The 17,965-nt window shown below is 38.1% G+C and overlaps 1 protein-coding gene across 3 annotated transcripts in view; it reads left to right on the top strand.

Annotated features, from left to right (window-relative positions):
* LOC148649743 (receptor-type tyrosine-protein phosphatase U) overlaps positions 1-17,965 on the top strand; it is a 221,022-nt gene that overhangs the window by 180,873 nt on the left and 22,184 nt on the right. The window contains exons 14-20 of one of the 3 annotated variants that reach the window (XM_088602806.1): positions 4,563-4,701; positions 7,530-7,559; positions 7,741-7,898; positions 8,279-8,466; positions 12,786-12,858; positions 13,174-13,250; positions 16,340-16,357. In XM_088602806.1, the coding sequence (XP_088458932.1) occupies positions 4,563-4,701; positions 7,530-7,559; positions 7,741-7,898; positions 8,279-8,466; positions 12,786-12,858; positions 13,174-13,250; positions 16,340-16,357 (683 nt within the window). The remainder of the gene's footprint in view (positions 1-4,562; positions 4,702-7,529; positions 7,560-7,740; positions 7,899-8,278; positions 8,467-12,785; positions 12,859-13,173; positions 13,251-16,339; positions 16,358-17,965) is intronic. The other 2 variants (XM_088602807.1, XM_088602809.1) reach the window with 2 other exon arrangements.

The following is a 17,965-nucleotide window of genomic DNA, read 5'->3' on the forward strand; positions in this document are numbered from 1 at the left end:
CTCACTCCCCCATTGTCTGTTTTAATAGCTTGTTGAAATTGGAAAAAAAAAATGGCTTCTGTATTTGTTGCAACTATTTTTTAATGTGCTCTGGTACCTGCCCCTCCAGCTACATTGAAGTTGTGTACGTATTTTCCAGTTAAGGGGGAGCAGCCTTAAAAAAGGGCTCTTCTTCTGACTGAATAATGAAAACGATGAAGAGGCTGTCAAGCGTGAAGCCAAAAGGCAGACAAGTCATTTAATTTCATGTCACACTTCAGGTGCTCTTAACAGACAGTGCACTAGAGTCTGATTAATTACTGCAGAACATATCAATGAAGATAAAACATCCTCCTACACTGAAGTTTATACAAAAAGAAAAGTAGTGCAGTATAAACATTCCATGGCAATGAAGATCCACTTCAGTCAGTCAGGTGCACAGTGGCCTACACATCCTGGCTACTGAATAAAATAAGCTACAGTGTCCAAAGGACACAAAAAAACCCTTTCCATTTCTGGATTAGCTATTTTTTTTTTAAGATTTCACACCTACACTACCTGATTTGTGAGAAATCTCACGTGTTTTAACCATCCATTTGTTAATTATTTGGACAAAAATATACAAATTTACGTACACATTGGAGACTTCATGTATTTTCTATGGAAAGAAACAATCTTTTTAGCAAGGTTATACCGTCAAAAGCTACTTAAAAAAAAGTGACAGAAAAGTTGTGTGTTCCAGGCAGAGAGAAAGCTAAGAACTGGATTCCATGTTGAAGGACTATAAAACTTGTTTGCAACAGCTGTTTGATTGTTCAGAGCAATTGCATCTTCCTTTCCCAGCTTGATTCCACATCCTGGGGAGCATGGCTCATGCAGAGCTGCTTTGCACAGAAAGCCTGCTGAACAGTGGGAGAAGGGCTTGAGTTCACAATGTCATTTATTTCATGAAATGAGCATTTAATTAGCGTCCGTGTTACTGGGTTTTCTTAAAAAGCAACAAATCTGAATCTATTAAGAAGTAAGTTTAATGTTTATTATTGTCAGATGAAAAAGTTAATATACATATGGCAGGTCTATGATGTAAGTTCACGAATCAATAATTTAAAACTTTTTAAGTGCAGATACTACATGTGAAAGAAATTAAGTGAGCATGTAAATGGAATGTGTGCATTATCCATCACATGTGCTTCACAGGTAGGGAAAGACATTTTTAGGGATTCAATTAGGGATTATTACATTATCTTTTATAGTGCCCCTTCACATCCACATATATTTTATGTGTTTCTACAAGATACCTGTGTACCTGTAAAGATCTAAATCCTACCAGCTGTGGAACATCCCATCTTGATTGGGTATCCCATGATATCCCAGCAAATCTTGCATCACATGCAAGTACATGGACATTAGCAAGGATGCTCCACAGTTTCTAGGACCTAGATCTTCAGATCTTAAAACCATTGCCTGCATCTTGACTCTGAAATGGATTAAAAAGGAAATTGTCCCTTCTGTGAGTCTGGAAACATTGGCACTATGGTGTCATCTCTTTTGTTTTTGACATTTCATCTTTTTGACAATGACAATGTTTCAGAGGCTTTTATTTCTGAAGTTAATGTAATGCCTTTTGCCTGTTAACTGGTCAAGTGTTTTAAAGTTTCGTTTCCAATTACTGTCGCAGGTTTAAGAGCACTTACTGTGTCTTATTTTTAGCTGTGTCTCATGTGTAGATGTTAAGTAACCCACTTTCCCCGGGACATTGCTGACTTTAGTTTCTTCAGATCTAAAATCAAGGGATACTTTTTTATAGATCAACACTGCAGGGTTCCCTGTGGTTGGGTACAAATAAATAAGCAATAATAATAACTATGATACCCATAAAACTAGTGTTGAAACCCACAATAACTTTGGTTTCAATAATTGTGCATACACTAGGTACTTCAAGCCCTATTAGTTATTGTATGCACTTTATGATGTTTTATCATGAAGAATGATGAGATAAAAATGTTCCTTACATTGAAATAATGCATTTTTAATTTTGTCAACAAACACGACCTCTCTTATTTCAATTAAGCAAACCCATTGAATGTTATGCTGAAACTGGCCCTTATTAAAATCTGTGCCGGATCTGTCTAGCTGCTATTTGAGTTAGTGCTGGACCAAACGGGGTCTGTGTTCTTCTCTTTTTTTACCATCAACTTATCAATTGTGCCCCTCAATCAGCATAAGTACAGTACCTGTCAGATCACATATACCAATTATGGTGAATTGCTCAGCTCTCTTGTCATAGTTATTAAGGTTGTCCTTTCTTCAGACTTTCTTCCTGTAGGTACTGTACTGGTACATTACATACTCCAGTATATAAATACTGGAACCACCATGGTCTCTCCTGTCTCCCAGAGTCACAACACATTTCATATCCAAGCCCTGTCAGTGTTAAGGGTTACATCATACAACAGCAAGGCTGCGGGAAAGATTAGGGAAACAAATTTAATTTACTAATGTTTTTAATGACCTAGCAGCCTACATGGTAATACAATGTGACAGAAATTATCTCAACATTCTCCCATCACTGTTTTAAGCAATATTTTACACTGTTATATACCTTAATGCTTTTCTTTTATTTTCATACAAGTGGCTTATCACGTTCCTTGTTGCTCATCCCAATGTCCTCACTGTGGTGCAATAATTATCTGAGAGGCAGGTTACATGTAATGTATAGTGTGATGACTTAAAAAGACTTCCAAAAACTGAAGCAAAATTATGTGGCTCATTGTGACCCTCCTTCATTATTTAGTGTGAGTGGCAAATATTTATCTTATCACAAGCAAAGACTAATAACTGCTAGGCTAAATACAACCCCTTGCAACCCCTTGCATTTTATATTGCGCTTTGACACCTGGCAGTTCTTGTACCTGTTCTTGTTCTTGTGCAACAGTCCACTCTACAACAGTTCAGAAGAGAAGTCAGGAAATGTTGCACCAAACAGCATTCAGGGATAATGTTATGTAGACTAGCCCATATAAGCACAAAGTGTTTTTAGCCATGACATCAATGTAACCACCTCCACTCTTACAGGCTGCACCATGGCATTAATCAATGACCAAATAGTCATTAATAAAATGGGACATGCAACCACAATTAATAAAATTAGACCCACGTTAGTGCAGTCTCTTTAAGTTTCTCCTCTAAGGTGTGATGATTAAGTACCTAAATCCCAGGCAAGATGCAAATGGCATCAGAGATCTATGTAAGAAACGTAACAGTTCCATTTCTATTTTAAGCCCTTCCTAGCCCTTTATTATCACGAACTGTGAACACTGCTCAATCAAGTTTGGCAGAGTAGAATATAACTGCAGCTAGCTTTGTACTGCTGATTGACACATTATTTTTGTGCCAAGAACCAAAAATATTCTATAATAAACAAAACAACTTGTGTGAGTCATGTAGCACAGTGTTCTCAAAACTGTTTCCAAGTACTTGGTAAAGAAAGAAAAGAAATTACTTCAAGAAAAAAAGTTCTGGGGGAAGAAAATTAAATTTTCTTCTTGCTGTTACTCAAGTTAAATATGTCTCCTAGTTAGCTACATTTTCTTTGGCACATTTGCATTCATGTTACTCTCACTCACAGGAGATGCAACTCCGATCCCTTGAGTCCAGATTTTTTAAATTCACATTTGCTTTACATGGACCAGACTTTAAATGCCGTTAAACATTTCTAGCGATATATTAATTGTACAAAAACAGATGTATTTTATTTATATCTGCCTCTAATATCTTAATGGCACTAACATATGTTGTACAAGCTTACAAACCTACTCTCAGAGTTCCCTGCTGATCTGTGGAATTTAAAGTGACTCTGGGACTTTAAATGCCTTTTGCACAGTTAAACAGTTTATTTTCCCTAACATTTACGGGCTTAGTGGTTCGCTACTGTTTCAAAAGGTTGTAAATTTGTATTACACCGGAAGGCATTAGGATTTGAATCTCCCTAATTTCAATGGAGTCTCTGTTTTGAATAAACCTGATGACAAATTTCCATTTGCACAGCGTGAATATATTTTCTGTGGACAGTCACATAACAACAGGTACTGTATGTTTACAAGTCTGGCTTTTGAAAGAATTGCCCTTGTTTGAACAGTACATAATTAAGTCTTGTAATAGAAGTACTGTAGATAGAATGAAATTTGACAAGAGCAAACATACTCCTAGGTCTGCAGAACAATCAGGTTGTATTGGAAACAAATGTCACTGTTGTATAATACTTGTAATGCCGTATGTATGGCAGCTATACACTTTTGAGATCTTTTTCATTTTTATAGGAATCTTTATTGGGGGGCATAAAGGGGATTCACTGGGGCTCTTTGCGAAGGTTAAAGATTGATTGATCTGCCTCTCCCAGTCATGGAAAGGATTTTTTTTTGTTAACTAGAATTTAGAACGCTCCAGGCAAAACACCAAACCTGTAAGCCAACCCACAAAAACAGCAGAGGTCACACAGAGCACATGTAATAGCACGCGTAATGATGTAAACCTGTCATTTACCTCTGTCTCTGGGCTTTTCTTCCCCATGTGCTGGGCCTCAGCGGCGTGTAAGGATGCCAAACGAGCTCTGGAAGTGACCCAGCACTCAGAGGAGATGGGTCTGATCCTGGGAGTGTGTGCAGGAGGGCTGGTCGTACTGATCCTGCTCATGGGGGCCATCATCATCATCATCAAGAAGGGGTGAGTAGGGTGCACCTGCCTATCCACACAATCAGGCTGCTTGATCTGTTTATATACTACATTGCTGTAACACATGCAGTCACGCTGCAATTACACTATAACAAACTTTTTTTAACCAGTCCTACATAATAAAAGTGTCAAAACCAAACCTGAAGAAAAACAGATCCGACAATCCAGCATAGTGATGAAACAGATGTCTGAGGGTGTTTTAGCTATTTCATTAGCAACAAGTTTACAACCACTAAAACGTCTGCCCCCTCTCATTGGCCTAGTAAGAAAGTAATGTAGGAAAAAGTAAAAAGGGGCAAATAGAATGAAATGGGAATACAAATCTTTGAATGAGAAAAAATAATAAGTCCTTCCCTGGTAGGACCCAAATAGTTTTGATTCACTAGGGCTGCATAATATTCTCAAAATGTTTGAAATGTAAGCACAGTATTTTGCTCTTCAAAATCACCACATTTGAAAACCATTTGGAAAATAGAAAGTATAAAATCTGCCCTTTTGTAGTGAACGTACATTCACTCTCCATTCTCAAAGGTTGTTCAGTGGAAATACTGAAGAAAAAATAAATTAAAAGGAAAAATGTGGAACGGAAAGAAAGACCCTTGTCATCTTCCTGTCTCACGGTCCACAGAGGGACCAAGCAGTTTAATCGAAAGAGCTTATCTGGGTGTGAAATATTTAATTAAGAAGGATGCAATTCAATTACTCACTTAATTATATGGCAAGAGCAGTTGTGTGACCCTTAGATTAGCAGGTAATTGGATACAAAAAGGTGTGCTTTGTCAATGATTAGCTTCGCCTTACTCCAGTCCCATTGGTTCCCCTATCACTAAAACATGGTGTGATGCTCTTAAAAGACATAGACTACTAGATGACATCCATTCCCAATGGAAAAGTTCCCTTCTCATCTTAAGGTTGGTTGGGATTTGATTTATCATGCTGCAAAAGGTTACTGCAGCACGACCACGTCATGTGACATCAAAGCAATGGGACAAGCCAGTCGAACAGATCCAGATAATACAGTATGTAAAGTAGTGTCTCCCGTTTTCTGTCTTGGGTACTAAACTAAATCTCCAGTCATGTCCCTGGGTCTTATTGTATTGTTGTTGATCTTTAAGAACTCCCCTGAGTTCAGTTGGTCAATGCCTTTCAGGAGTCTGAATAAAGGAGTCCATATAATCGTCTGTGTTCCAGGCTTCAAAGCTTCAGTTTCTTATACAGTATGTGAGTAGGGCATTTCCTTCAGACCAGGAATTAGTCTTGTTGTGCTCTGTATTCTAGTCCTTTGCACATCTCTAAACCAGCACTTCCAAATTCACACCTTTTATAATGGTAATTAAAAGTTTATTTAGCAAAGAAAATACAGGTGCACATTGAATGTTTTCAGCAAACTTTAATTACAACAATAACAGTTAAGGATAATTTACAAATCCAGGGTTCGCATTAAAGGTATTTGTACCCTGTGAATTTGTTCAAATATGGATTTATAAATATGGAAATCCACAAACGATGGATTTCCAGGGTATGATTAAAATTGAACACTATGCATTCAGAAATGCATAACTACATGTGTCAAATGTCATGTTTAAACATATACATAGAGAATCACATGTTCCTTCAGTTTGTGATTAGTATTGAAAATACTAAATGTACACCTGGATTTTAATGCTAAACTGCAGTTACAGTTCATAAAGTGACTGAACAAATTTGTAGACTGCTTTACGGATAACAAGCTATAAAGTACTTACAATGAAAGACGTATAGGAACATTGGAAGATAATAAAGGTTGCAAATGAAAGAAATCCAAGTGGCTAACCTAGCAAATTGGGCTGCTAGGACCCAATTAATCTAAAGCATTCATCCAGGTGATTCTTATAAAAAAGCCAGAGTATTTGACAGCTTGACTGGCTTGTATGTTCCAGACTCCCATGACTCATTATATATTATATAGGTGCTAAATATGAAATGGTCCAAGGGTCTGTAGGCTGACCACGGAGTATTGTAGCTGAGCAGTTTTCAGTGCTTAATTACCTCAAATCTGACTGGTCCATTTAATGACAAACAGCAAATAGCCTGGATCTTTGCATAGTGTGTCTTATATACTGTAAATGACATATAGAGGTGTGCTTTCACTGTGGTGTCCAGGTTTTCATAGCTATGAGCTGTGCATTGTCTGCTCTATTGTTTTGATGTATGCATCTGCTGCAGGTGAGTAGTTATTTTGTTTTAAGCTAGTCTTAGCTAATTATTGGGATCTTTAAGATATTGCACTTATCAGCGCAGAGTGGGAGACTAGGGCTGAGGAACCAAAAATGCAATATTGTTCTTGTTTTCCACATGATCACAGAGCTCCTAAAATGGAAGTATCTTCCTTACTTTTTGTAATTTGTTTACCCCAAGTTCTTCACCCTATTGAGCATTTCACCCATCTGCAATCCAAGATTTCAATCACTTGAACAATATATGCAAGTAAAAATAAATACAGACTGTGCAGGGCACAGACTCTCTGTGGTTGTTGATGCACATAACTTCAGCCAGGATTATCTACATAAAGAAACTAAAAATACTGTTAATTCAAAATATTGTTTTAATTTGAGAAGCACCAAGTTTAAATTGCCATTGATATTAGAATCAAATTTTCCACAATGTCAATAAGTTTGTAATATATCCGTCCCGTGAAGATGGCTGTACATTGGTCCATTTTGTCAAGGAACAGAAAGACTGATCAGCAATCTGGGCTACTAGCAGTGTAGACTTTGAAAACGAGCTCTGATTTCTCTTCTCCCTCTTGCTCTCTTTTCTCCTCCTCTCATGCTTTCCAGAAGGGACTACTATTCTTATTCTTACTACCCGTAAGTGCTGACACTTTCTCTATGTCACTTCTCCAGCCACGATTTCAACCCTGTTTGCCACCTTCCCCTGAGTGCTCCCCCCTCTGAGGCCCACCTGCAGTAAACAGTGTCCCCCCACCTCTCTCCCTCTCTCCATGCCCCTCTCCCCTCCCCTCCCAACTGCTCCTTGCCCCATTTGCAGGAAGCCGGTGAACATCAATAAGACGCCCATCACCTACCGGCAGGAGAAAACGCACATGATTGGCTCGATGGACCGCAGCTTCACTGACCAGAGTACCCTGCAGGAAGACGAGCGCATGGCTCTGTCTTTCATGGATGCCCACAACTGCAGCAGCAGAAGTAAGCTGGTCGCCTGTGGCTCTCCGAAGGTTCAGTTTTGATTCTAGGCAGTGAAGATAATTTTGTCTGGATAGCGGTTAGTAAAACGTTGGCCGTTACTGAAGAAGGATAATGGGAAAATCAAATTTTATTTTGAGGAACAAAACAGTATCTTGCTGCAAATCATTTCACTTTTTTATTACGTTTTTAGACATTTGCAAATCACTTCCATGTGGTACACTGCGTTGAGAAATGGAATTTATTTTCTGCAGTCAGCATGCGCCATCCTGTGCTTTCCTATATCTGCCCTCACCCTACTTACATACAGTAGCGTCTTCAGTGCTGTGCAGTACTGGGGCTGACTGCGTGTGTGTGTCCTGTATGCATGTGCACACGTGCAGGTGATCAGCGCAGCTCGGTGAACGAGTCCAGCAGTCTGCTGGGAGGCTCTCCGCGGAGGCAGTGCGGGCGGAAGGGCTCCCCCTATCACACCGGTCAGCTGCACCCTGCTGTCAGGGTGGCTGACCTGCTCCAGCACATCAACCAGATGAAGACGGCTGAGGGCTATGGCTTCAAACAGGAGTATGAGGTGAGCCATCAGAGCCCGGAAAGGAGAGACTGAGAATATTCCTCTGGGTTTTACTGCAGCGACAGATTTTGACTCTTCATTTCGGCAGAGCTACTAGTCAGTTTTGTTAGATCTGCTAACAAAATGCATGATGGAGCTTTTAAGCTTGTGGAAGACAAACAGAAATCTTGGTTCCATTCTGTTTAAAGGATCTCAGCTGTTGGTTCTAATGGCGATAATCCAGGAGGTTTTTTCTATCTGTCGAAATCATTATGTCCTAAGGAAAAAGGTTAAATTTAACCATTCCCCACATGTCTCATGCCATTGTTGAGTGACAGAATGGCATAGTGAAACAAAGTGTTCCTCTTGAGCTGTTGCCTTGGGGTGTTGTGACCTAGCACTGCCAGTGACACGTGATTAGAATAAGGTTACCAATGAAACAGGACTAAGCATTCTGATTACACACCATGGCTAGAGCCTCCCCACAATGTAAAGGTGGCTACTTCGGTAGTTCTGGACTCGAAGCAGTTGTGTTTTATATTAAACAATTCTAAGTGGAATTTGTGTAGAATGACAGTTAATTGCAGTGGTTTGGAAATGTGGGCTCTACAGAGTGCTATGGTCACTGTAGATGACCCTGTTCTTATGATGCAAGGATTAAGTAGGTTCCACCTCATTTAATAATTTAATTCATTTTTCTCATTTAATTCAAGTTACACAGAGGTAAGACAACCTTGGTACAAGAGTGTTTGGTTTTAAATGTGAACTTTTGTGGTCAATACGTGATGCTGATAAACAAGGGGAGGCAGTAGCACATTGATAAAGAACTGACCATACAGGATTGAGTTTCTTGTTATTTTAAGATTCATTGGAAGGGTTGGAGACGATTTGGAGACATCCCCACATTGTAAACAACCTTTATTGTGAAAATGCAATGATTTCTCTCTTGAATCTGATAGTTCTAAAAACAGTTGTTCAGGGTCTGTTTTCACTCACTGTGTGTAAAATACTAAATGAAAGTATAAAATAGATAAGATATAAAATAAATACAATGCCCACTGCCCCCATGAAGATAGAAATGCTGGTGTGTGTGGAAATGGGGTTGAATAATACTGAATGACACTGTGATGTGCCCTGTGTTTAGCAGAGTGATGTGAATTTTCCAAGCTGACCTTCAAGCCCTTGAGGCATGATGATGTCAACCTGTTGAGTAAAACATTGAGAATTCAGTGTGACAAATGTGTAAAACTGCAAAAGGACTCTTAAAAAACAGTTATCATCTGGAATCCCTAATGGCGAGCTTGCTGTGTAGAAGAAAAGCACTCTGGGGGATTTTGTTTTCAATATTTATACATTTAATAATTTATTTTTGCTATCACTGCTGTTATGGGGTTGCTATAGAAACCTCCCTGTTTTTGTTGACACTCAACCATCAGAACTGTCTCCTTTGCGGAGCAGTCTGCTCTGAAAGATGGGGTTTTCAATTACTTTTTTGTGTTTGCAGTTTTATGCCAAAAAAAGCTTTTTTTTTTTTTGCTCTTCTCTGCTGTGGTATAAGGTTGTCTCTGTGGAATACCGGCATACTCTTAGATTCATTAAACTGTCCCCTGAGGAAAAACAGATTCTTTGTAAATCTATATTTTTTTCTGAAACTGTCTGACTGTAAAAATGTATAATAAGATGCAGAGTATCAGTGAGAGCATTCATGTCAAACTTCATAACCCCCGTTTCCCAGTGGAATGCTTTGTGGCAATTGATTAGGTCCCTGGAGTGGATGGTGGATTTTAAATGCACTGGGGAAGATGTAAAACACCCAAAATAGCACCTTGGAGCTCAGTCATTACTCTGACCTGAGACACACACACAATAAAGTGTGAGCACTGGAGCAAATCATGAAATGTTTCAGGGCCTCTGGCCTGAAAAAGGTAGGGCTATTGCTTTTCTATGTTAAGAGTAATATAGAAGAGCAGAGGTTCATTAAGGCCAACTGACACTTATTAATTCTGTTACTGGTGTGTCTGGGAGGGTAGGGAGCTACTTTTTAAAATGTGAGAACAGTGGGAATGATATGTCAAAACCTAGAATCAGGGAAACATTGAAGAAAGGGAGCTTGAAAAGGCTGTAATAAACCACCTTGAAGTATTATTCATAAATATCAATAAGAATTTAGACAAGTTTATAGCTCTGAAACTGGCCTTGTGGGAGATGATTGACTGTTAAGTGGCCTTTAAAATTGTTTTTCTGTCCTTAATGTTACTAGATTTCATCACTGAATTAAGTACAATAGAGCGTGATATACAGTAAATACTTTTGAAAAAATACATAATTTTTGCAGTAGTGTGAGGCTTTCATATAAAGAGATGAAAGAAAACAGTGCATTGGAATACAATCAATGTTATTGGGCCAGTTATGCCTTGATATCATTGGTAAGGTATAGTTTGTCTCTATGGCACATGCAGCTAAAGCTCAGAATTGGTTTTGTTTGCCACAAGTTCATATGGCTCTGCTAGCTTACCCTGGCTGGGGCAGCCTCAACAGTTTGTGGGTCTGTAGTTCATATCCAATTTATAGACATGTCACTCTTTTGAAACCTGCTGTGAAAAAATTAATCGATGTCTTCCGCAGTTTACTCATCTGAATTACCCTGCATGTGTTTAAATTGGAAAACCAGATAAGGCAGCACACTCCAGATATGAGAGTGCCAATGATATTGAAGAGAAATGAATTAATCTTGGTTAGGATTAGAAACTGCATTATCTTGGCTTTGAAAGACATTCCTGTAATCCTTATTCAGCATTCACTGACAGAGTTTGACCTATCTCTTGTGGATCATTTGAAACCCTTTTCATTGATGTATTTCGACCACAATTTATGAGTTAATGAACATGACATTCCATGTTTGGACAAAAGGCCACTAGAGGTTAAGAGAGAACATAATCCATAGCCTGAGTGGAATATGATCTGAGTGTACAGTATGTTACAATCTATAAACCCTAAATCTGACAGTAAACATTTAGAGTATACTCTAATTTGGCACAGACGTCTCACCCCAACAGGCTGTGTTGTGTCAAAACATCCTAATTAATATTTTAAGTTTAAAAAATGGTTTATTAAATAATTATAACTTTCTTCACACATGTTTTATTTGGTAAAAGATATTAGTATACTAAATCTGTTTTCTTTTGTTGGCTTATGCCTATGGAATCAAGAGTTTGATCCAAATGATCTTTTCAAGTGCATTTCAAACAGCTAAAAGATATATTTACCACTATCCACTCAGGTGAGCACTCACAAACACCCCCATGAATTACCACTTATTCAAGATGGTGAAATGTATCCATTCATTTTCTCGTGTCTTTGAAGATGACAGGTTTGAAATGGGTTTGATGACCTAGAGGCGAATGATCTGAAAATTATTTGAAAAACATTTGCAAATACTGTCTAAGATAGAAATATTAATAACACAGCTAAAAACCTGCCATCTTTAGAGTAGATCTGACATCACCAGAGATAGAGCCTCTCGTCAAATGTTGTTATCACTTGCATCATGTTTGTTGGGATCTTTGATGCTCAGGAATACTGCTATCGTGGCATAGTCAGTCATTTACGACACAGAACTAGACATTGTGTTATTACAATGATAATTGAAGGATACGTGTAGTCAAACCCTTATGTTATTATGTGCTATAAAGTAAATTCTCATATTTTTAAGAGGAGAAGTTAGAATTTGTGCACTGTTGTTAAAGGTCTTTAGTTTTTATAAGCTTCACAGAGTGTTTGTTTGCTTATGTAGCCAGGTATATTTTTAATAAGCAAAAACAACAAGAGAGCTTAATCTGTAATTGGGTAATTGGGTGTTTATGTAGTGGAAAATTAAAGGTACTCAAAAAAGTGGCTGGTGATAACTCAAAACAGCAAGGCATTTTTTATTTGAAATTGGACAAACTAAAGTAGGCATTTCAGGAACAATCCAGCATTGTAAAGGCTGACCGTCTTTCTGTGAACTTTGTGCAAAATGGCAACGCTTGGTTTTAAAATAAGTTGACCAAGGCCTAATGGAATTCCACAAGCCTTGGTCTTATCAGGCAGTATAAACGATCATTTTATCTCTCGCTGTTAAATTGTCCTTAATGCTCTTGAAAGGGCAGGTTCTTTTGCAGTAGTGGCTGCCAGCAGTTCCTTACAGCTGATTCCTATGAGCTAAAGCCCAGAAGGAACGAGACCTTCAAGGCAGGGGTCAGGGCATCTGACAGAACTATTATCAGCTCCATTTCTGCTAGGGCACCAATCTCATCTCTTTGTTACTCCTGCTAATTATTTTTCTTGTCTCTTATTTCCAGAGTTTCTTTGAGGGCTGGGATGTTTCCAAAAAGAAAGACAAGACCAAGGGAAGACACGAGAGCCTTCTAGGTTGTAAGTTAACTTTCTCTCCATCTCCACTGCAGCTACATTTATCCTTTAAAAGTAAGTGGCAGAGTGTTTTGTATACACCAGAGCCTACATTGTGCTGTAGTAGAGTTTTACAGATCTAGGCCAGCCCAGCACTGTGTGCATTTCAGATTCCAAAGGAGTAAAAGGATAGGATTCTAGAAAGACAACAAACTGAACACCACTCACTCTTGGAATCACCCATGAGCAGGACAGAGGACAAGATGATGGTGGCACTCAAGTTAGGCAAACTTGTGTTACTCTGCATTTAAGAGTTTCTCTCTGTCTGATCTGTTTCAGATGACCGCCACCGGGTCAAGCTACATCCATTACTGGGGGACCCCAATTCTGAATACATTAACGCCAACTATATTGACGTGAGTTCTGTGCTTCTTCACTGCGAGCAGCGGCAGATATTTATCATGTTAGTAGGAAACTATCAGAATAGGATTGGAGGTTTTGTGCTAACTGCCTATGCCACAGGAGACAACAGATGTTGTAGTTATTGAATATTTGTTAAATATATTTGAATTCCCTGAGAGCCTGATACAGAGCTCTTAAAAAATTCTGTACCAGTAAAGCTTTAAACAGCATGTTTAAAGGTCTGAATGAATTAACAGAAACACCTGCTGTGGGAAAAGTTTTCTTGTTTTATCTTGTTTTAAACTTATCAAGAGGCTTGAGATGCAGGTAGCAAACCTATAAGACAAAGGGCCTCACATTCCTTTTGTTAAGAGGGCTGAACTGTTAGAATAGTTATGGGTTGATTTGAATTTATTTAACTGAATAATAGAAAAATAAAACTATTGGAACCAAACAATATCTATAAGCTGATGTGCCTTGTAATTAATGTATGTGAGGTTTTTCCAGGATGCAGTCAAGGTTATATTGGAATGTTTTAATAAAAAAAATCAATACCGGATCTCAGTGATAAACTGTTCTACATGTACAATATCCCAATGAATTAAAATAGACTTGAGTGTAGTTATTCAATCTCTGTTTGGACAGGCTTTCACTTTTACGCTGACATAAGATCCCTGTGCAATGTGCCTTGAGACTCGGGATTTCAGCAGAATTACTGTGAACTATGCATCAATCTCTTCTCTTTTCCTCATTTTTATAGAAATTGAGATTTATTCTCTCTGGCAAGTCCTAATTAGGGAAGGTATTTTATAGCAGTAGAAAGGATGAGTTCCATTGGAGACGAAGGCTAAATTTACATCAAAGTAAAACGAATAAACTTAAAGATAAATCATATAGAAACACCTTCACTTCTATATGTTGTACTGTATGTGGATTTGAAACAGCTCTAGGCCTTTTATGTTTGTTTCTTTTCTCCATTTGATATTGAACATCAGTTTTTTGACTCCAAAAATCAGACAGCTCATCTTAGGATCCTTATGAATTTTGATGGACTAATACAAAGAAATCTGAAGCAGAGATAAGCTTTCTTTTTTCAATAATCTTGCATCAGTTTTAGTGCTCATTTGAAATGCAGCGTCTTGAATAAATATCATACAATAGATGTGTAAATACTGGATATGCCTCATCTGGTTTTGGGAGCATGGTGTTTTTTATTGTGTATAGTGGCTCCTGTCAACATGTACAATGTGTAAACACAGTTTTAGTGTCACCATGAAGTCACTGTAAGTGCAGGGCCTTAGGCGTAGTCAAGAGATTTATAGCTATTTGAGTACTCATGTGGAATTAGAGGTATTTCCACCAAATGCTATTTCACTTAATCTGAGTGTTCCAAAGTTGGAAGAATGGAAAATTGAGCAATGGTGGAGCATCATTTCCTGTTAAAAGTGCTACCTGTTTCCTATGTGAGAAGCCCAGTTATGACTCACTGCACAATTTTGCCATTATTTCTTTTATAAGAAATGCAATCCTAATAGCATGACTGAAGCTAGTGGTTTTTCCTCAGAGCAACAGGCTGCACATGTGAACCACCAGATTCCAACAGCAGACCCTCTTCAAAAGAATGCTTTCTAAAGTTTTTTTTAACAAAATTATTTTTTGTTCACAATATGTTTATCCTTGACCAAGAAAAGGTAAAAAAAACACCCTATATGTACCTCTTATTAAATCTGAAACCTTTTGCGAAAGGTTAGAGGCTTCATTAACTTTACAGCAGTACCAGGCACTGTTCTTGTTTTACGTTGTTTCTTTTGTTAGAATTCTATTAAAGTGTGGGGTATGGGGACCGATGCATCATTAAGATTACATTCAACATTTATTTCTTACATATAATGTCTGGCCCCTGGCAGGTGAGAAAGGGCTGTGAATGATGAATATTGTGTGCTTGCGGGCATTTTAGAGCCTATTACCATTCACAGAAGGTTAAATGAAAGAGAAGCTCATTTTTGTGTAGGTTTCTTTTAGTATTTCATCATTCATTTCTCTGCTTTAATCTATGATAGTAGGAATTCTGGTGCTATACCATGTCTGCTTTGTACTGTCTTTAGCTGTCATGGAATGGATGCATCATTATATACATTAGCCTTGGCATTTACATTTAGTAGGCTTTGCAAATAGATTTAAGTGTATTAAATTATGACTTTACCGTAAACAATACCTTAAATTTTTTTGTTTATACATTCTTATTTCAAATCGTGTGATTTTAAAATGGACAAAGATTTGTGCACTTAGTGTATTGCCGATGGCTTGTAAAATACCTCTTGATAAATATGTGCCCTGTCCCTGCCTTTCCATATGAAATTTGGTACTTACAAAAAGTAAAGAAGATTCAATCATCCCTTTTGATCATGACATTCTTCTGTTTGATCATGTTTCAGTTGGGATTCACTGGTGATGTTCATCATCATAGTTATTATCAAGGTGTCTTTTATTTATATCTCTCTCACTCTGTGAAACCACTGTTTAATACCTGGGCAGACTGAGGTTTGGGAGTGAGACAAGCTCCATCCAGTTCCTCCCAGAAACACTGACACAACTTCACCTGGAGTGAAAACCCCGGCAGACTTCACATACATTTCTCCAGAAACAGAGCCCTGATAGATCCCATGTTGTGGCCTGTTTTCAGACTACCTGTAATTTAGGGTGAAGATAGAACTCCTGCCCTTTTCTGACTGGAAATAATAAAAAAAATGAAAAGGCCTGCTTTGTTCACTTTACTTTAAATATGTCATGTAGATATACTACATTAAGTTGAAAATGAGACCCTGCAACCCACCTTTATCTTTTTGTTGCTAGTAGCTTATCGATTAGAGAATTTCACGTCTTTAGGGATCCCATGCAGTCAGCTTCAATCACATGCCTAGGGAGTTTGTCCCAGACTCCCATAATCCTCTGTTTTCTGACTTGATTGCTCCAGAACTCAATTTCCTCTAGGTTTTCTGTATGTGTCTGTTACTGAGCCCTTGTTTTACTCTCTTCAAGAATCTCATTAATTAGCTTCTGTCTCTTTTTTTCCCTTCCTTCCTCGACTCTGTGGACCTTTTAGATTCGGATAAACAGGGAAGTAAGTACTTCACTGCTCTTTTTTCTACCTTTTCTTTCCCCTTTCTGTCTCCCTGCCTTGTGGGATTGTCAGCATTTGGCAAGTGGTCTACTGAGCTTGGTTCATGTAGCACAGCAAATGTGTGCTGTTGGCACAAAGGGAACTTTTGGCTTAAATCTTGAAAGGTGATAAGAATACTGTGAAACAAACACAGGTTTGCACCAGTCTGAAAACATAGGCAGAACATACAATGAAAACCAGAGGAATCAATGGTCTCAGATGTAGTTGGCCAAAGTATTGTGATGCAGCAATATGTATTTTGTGCCAACGTTTATAAAATCTTTGCGAGAGCAAATAGGAAATCATTAAATAAAAACCTAATTTCACTGTCACCTTCTGGCAAAGAATATAAAAAATTACACACATTAAAATGATCGTTCAGGTGAAGGACACATTTTACAGCTTACAGTATTGAGCTACTGTTTTTTTTTCTTTTTAAGTATTAGCAAGATTTGTGTTTGCCATCACCATCTGCATCTCTTCTGGGGTTTTTTCTGTCTGAGTTGGGGTGTTCTCTGTCTGAGTTGCACAGTCTGTATGCCTTTTCAGTGGGACTATAGCTCAGACTGCAGTGCAGGATAGGCATCTGTAAATGGGGAAGAGTCATCAGAAAGGCCAGTGCACACTGCACAGTTACTGTCATCTGTCTCCATTCCACGCAAATGTTCCATGTCAACTCGCTTGCACATCAGATAAATGGTGCTTTTTGGTGCCCTCAGTGCTGAAATGACTGATTTGTCAGTAGGCAAAAGTAAAAGTGACGAGTGGTCTTTTTTTCACTTTTGAGTGGATTACATTCAGAAAGGCTTTTAGCTGTTTATTTCTAACCCATTCTGCATTACCGATATATAAAAATACAATAAAAAGCACTGTTGTCATCTTAATATCTGCTTGGAAAAAAAAGGTAGTCTGGTATATACAAGTGCTTTCAGCCAGCAATTCTTGTGACTTAAATATTCAAGTTGAATATGTCTGTTGAATACACAAAAGACACCCACATACTCCACTTAGCAGAATTTATGTTACAAGAAAAATTCAGACAGTTTGTCAAATATCCTTGTAAACACAAAGCCTGATTTCCATACATTTGTGAACAACAGCAAAAAAGGTTATGGAAATGTACTTATTTTTTAAAAGTTTTAAATCAGTATGGAAGCTTTTTTACGTCATCTGTTCTTGAAAACAATCTTTGATTAAGCTTTGAGCTGTGATTTGAAAAGGTTTATGTGGAAATACTGTGGTGCTAATTATCTACATGGAGAATAATATCAATGGTGGCCAGATATGGTATTTCCATTCTGTCTCCACAGATTCATGAAAATCAGCGGTAATAGTAACATCACATGTGATTCGTCAAACTAGCTGCGTGTTGCTCCTAGTTGCTCTCTGAAAACCTCGGGTGTATAAAGGACAGACCTTGACGTAACTGTGAAATCATGCAGGGTTGTTGCCATTAGTAGTGCTGGAAGTCTGTTCTGCCATTGTCAAAGTCAGGTGGTCTTCAGGATTTGGTCATTGGTTCAAAAACAAAAAAAGCTGTGTATTTAACATTTGAAAAGCCAGCCATTC

The sequence above is a fragment of the Lepisosteus platostomus genome, chromosome 13 (genome assembly GCF_059453375.1).
Source record: "Lepisosteus platostomus isolate fLepPlt1 chromosome 13, fLepPlt1.hap1, whole genome shotgun sequence".
NCBI lineage: Eukaryota > Metazoa > Chordata > Actinopteri > Semionotiformes > Lepisosteidae > Lepisosteus > Lepisosteus platostomus.